The sequence below is a fragment of the Cibotium barometz genome, chromosome 50 (genome assembly GCF_041138505.1).
Source record: "Cibotium barometz isolate CiBa-2024 chromosome 50, ASM4113850v1, whole genome shotgun sequence".
Classification (NCBI taxonomy): Eukaryota; Viridiplantae; Streptophyta; class Polypodiopsida; order Cyatheales; family Cibotiaceae; genus Cibotium; species Cibotium barometz.
The window spans coordinates 27,041,468-27,044,984 of record NC_141095.1 but is presented as its reverse complement, the minus strand read 5'-3'; the positions used below and the strand labels follow the sequence as shown (position 1 = coordinate 27,044,984).

At 41.8% G+C, this 3,517-nt stretch overlaps 1 protein-coding gene across 2 annotated transcripts; it reads left to right on the top strand.

Annotated features, from left to right (window-relative positions):
* The first annotated feature begins 795 nt into the window (after positions 1–795).
* LOC147609989 (MLP-like protein 423) lies at positions 796–2,617 on the top strand. 2 transcript variants are annotated; one of them, XM_086786989.1, is made up of 3 exons: positions 796–952; positions 1,334–1,512; positions 2,150–2,617. In XM_086786989.1, exons 2-3 carry the CDS (start codon positions 1,338–1,340, stop codon positions 2,449–2,451), a joined length of 477 nt encoding a protein of 158 aa, XP_086643115.1. In that variant the 5' UTR covers positions 796–952; positions 1,334–1,337; the 3' UTR covers positions 2,452–2,617. The 2 variants fall into 2 exon arrangements, with proteins under 2 accessions (XP_086643115.1, XP_086643117.1); XM_086786991.1 differs by having other exon boundaries at positions 837–999.
* The last annotated feature ends 900 nt before the right edge of the window (positions 2,618–3,517 follow it).

The window sequence follows — 3,517 nt, the reverse complement described above, 5'->3', positions numbered from 1 at the left end:
ATGGTAGACAAGTATGGAAACATCCGCATAACGTCATGCAAATGTGTAGCATGTGCCATTGAAAACATAGGTGTGATTTGAGCCTTTTGTATGTTCTCTAACTATAAACCATTTTTTGTGCATGTGCATATGCATGTGTGTGTGTGTGTGTGTGTGTGTGAGAGAGAGAGAGAGAGAGAGAGAGAGAGAGAGAGAGAGAGCATGTATGTGCACATACATGTGCGAGTTTGTGTGTGTGTGTGTGTGTGTGTGCGAGAGAGAGAGAGAGAGGGAATGAGTGATGTGTGCATGTGCATGCGTGCATGTGTGTGTGTGTGTGTGTGTGTGAGAGAGAGAGAGAGAGAGAGAGAGAGAGAGGGAATGAGTGATGTGTGCATGTGTGTGTGTGTGAGAGAGAGAGAGAGAGAGAGATGCACATGCATGTGTGTACGTGTGTGTGTGTGCATGCATGTGTGTGTGTATATGTGTTGGTGCATGTTCTCGCTTGTATGTGTGCGGGGGTGTGTGCGTGTGGGGGGGGTGTGTATGTGTGTGGGTGTGTGGGGTATTTTTAATTTGAAATATATTCCAAGGGGCCCATCGAATTTCAAAGGGTAGATTAGTTTAGGGTGGGGGCACCTTAATAGTAGGGAGTGAGCACTGAGCATCTTTTTACGCGTCTACGTTTCTGCTTGTTCCGGATGCACGAGGGGTACTCAAAGCAAGTTGTGGAGCTGGCATGCCAGTCAGCACACAGTGGCCGGCACAGCCCATCCCCTCGTCCTGTAGCTGCGAGAGATTCCCCACTGTGCACAGTCCGGGACTCCACAAAATGGCCTTTCCTCTCCCACTATCTCACACACAAGCAAGCACCTCCCACACCCAAAGCCCAAGATCACGCGATCAGCAGGAGACTGTCTCTGTCTGATTTCCCATCTTTCTCTTCACTGTCTCACTCACAGCACACACAGAGGTTTGTTTCAGTCCACATATCCAGTCATTTGCAGGGAGTAACTCAAGGTAGTAGAAAAAGCAGCGTTTTCAAGTGATATGGTCAGTTTAGCAGTGTGTTCAAGGTGCAGCTTTTGCTAGGATTGAAGGAAGGAGAGGAGAAAGTGTGCTTTTTGCTGTTGGGTTTGTGTGTGTGGGCGGGGGGGTATATATTAAGGTTTTTGTAAGATAATTTGACAGGATTTAGAGAGAGTAAAGCTTTGCAACAGTATTAGGTCTCACTGTCAAGGTTTTCAGACGAATATGAGGGATTGCAGTGCAACAATGCAAAGAAAAACGACGGTTGGCTGAAAAACTTGCCTGCTTTCTGCTATTAAACTTGCCTTTGCCTTGTGGTTTGCAGAAGAATGGCAGGCACGCTTGCTGCTGCAATCGATCTGAAGGTGTCGGCGGCTAAGCTTTGGGATACTATCAAGCAGCCGGACGTCGTCCCAAAGCTCATGCCTGATTACGTTAGCGGGTGTGAATACGTCGAGGGAGATGGAGGCGTGGGATCAGTGCGGCTCATGAAGTTTGGACCAGGTAAATCTTGAACTCAAGCCTTCTTGTCCTTTATCGCCCAAATGTAGAGGGCCGTTTCACATTGATGTATGCCCTCTTGAATGGGTTAGGGGTCTTGGACGGGCAAGCTTGTGCACCCTCCTCAGAGCAATGGCACACGCTCGGTGGTTTGTGTGTAACCAACCTAACAATTTGGGCTAATAGACGAGTCAGAGTGGAGCCTTTTGGTTTACACATGTGTGAGCCTTTTGGTTTAAACATGTGTGTCCTTCTAATGCTAGCTTACACATAAGTTGGGGTGATAAGCTTGCAAGATTTGTTTAAGGCATCTAAATATATCCACAAAAGTTGTAGATTATGTAATCACATGCGAGTATCTTTGTGGGAGTTCTTAGTGTCTTTGTGGGTGTTCGTACTACTTGAAGTTGAATTTGAGAGTATGAACATGTAAAGTTTTTAATGGTGCCTTACTGTCATTTCACATGTGACTGTCTTTGTGAGTTGAAGTTGAATGTGAGTATGAACATGTGAAGGTTTCAATGGTGCTAATTTCATTTTCTCATTCCAGTGTATGCAAAATGCATGAAGAAGGGTACACCTTACCTATTTTCATTATTTAAAGCGATTGAAACTAACATAGCTCTATGACATCTTGCAGCTGTGGCCCATTTTGTCACATTTTCAAAAGAGAAAATTGAGGAAGTTGATGAGCATGGAAAGAAGCTTTCTTACTCTGTCATTGATGGGGAGCTTCTCAATCACTTTAAGGTGTACAAGGTCACTGTAGCCGTGGTACAAGGAGAAGAAGTAGAGGATAGTTGCATAGTGAATTGGAGTTTGGAGTATGAGCCTGTGAACCCAGCGATACCTCCCCCTGAGATTTCAAAGGAAGGAGCCGTTGGCACATTCAAAGCCTTAGAAGCCTACATCCTTGCAAATGTTCCTCCCCAAGCCGCCTAGTGAAAGTGGTCATATTATTTCCTTTAGCAAATCTCTTTGTTGCTAAACTCTTCAAGGCTTGAGGCAAATGGAATAAGTTCAAGGAAAACGAGTGAGTATGTCATGACTATAGATAGATTTTGAGATATTTAATATGAATACGGACTTAGATTTTGAGTCAATCTAGTACATATTGAGTCAATCTAGTACATTGCATTGCATATTTAAGTATTGTATGCAAAATGGTTGGCTTACTTCAACTATAAGTAAAGGGAACCAAAAATCATTCTATAAAGAAAAGAAAGCAATATAGGACATTTTATTATGCAATAATATTAGACTGGTCATTACCATTTTTTGTACCTTGATTCTTCCAAACATATCATGATTGTCTTCTTTAATGACAACCATAAGAAGAGGTTGATATTTCTCGAGATAGTTTTACTTATAGCCATATGATATGAATTAAAGCCCTTGTATATGGCACTTTGTAAAATATATTTTTTAGACAATGTGTTATTTAAAAGTAAGAGATGGCTTTTGTCATAGCTATCCACAAAGATGTGGATTTATAGTTTGTGCAAAAACCTTTGTGAACATAATAAGGCAATGGAATACATCATACATGAGAGCAACGTGTTTTTATGTAGTTTTAAACAATGGTTTAATATTGTAAATATACATATAGTTTCTAAGATATTCCATAATTGAAACAACATACGATTTTTATCACCTCCTAGATAAGCCATTGGATCATGTATTGCAAGAAATGGATCTAGTGAGAGTATATAACTCATTGGCTAGAGTCCTCATAACTTGCAACTCAATATCTAGAGTTGCCATAGGATCGTAGAGGAAATCTTGTACGCTATTAGCTCCAAGAATGTAAAGTGTATATTATGTAAAAAGATGTCAAAAGGTACCAAATACAAAAGACATGTGCCTTTTATAGTCGTAAGGCCCATGTGCCTTTTATAGTCGTAAGGCCCATGTGCCCACATGTGTGAATATCCCTAAGTCCCATGTACCTGCCCCATGTGTATGTGCATCCTAGAATTATGTCATTATGGACCATCTCCTCCTACAA

Bases quoted from the DNA above. Each gene is read 5' to 3' on its own strand.
- LOC147609989 (XM_086786989.1), top strand. From the start codon at position 1,338: ATGGCAGGCACGCTTGCTGCTGCAATCGATCTGAAGGTGTCGGCGGCT. The intron at 1,513-2,149 runs GTAAATCTTGAA...GACATCTTGCAG, and splicing joins GCTCATGAAGTTTGGACCAG to CTGTGGCCCATTTTGTCACA.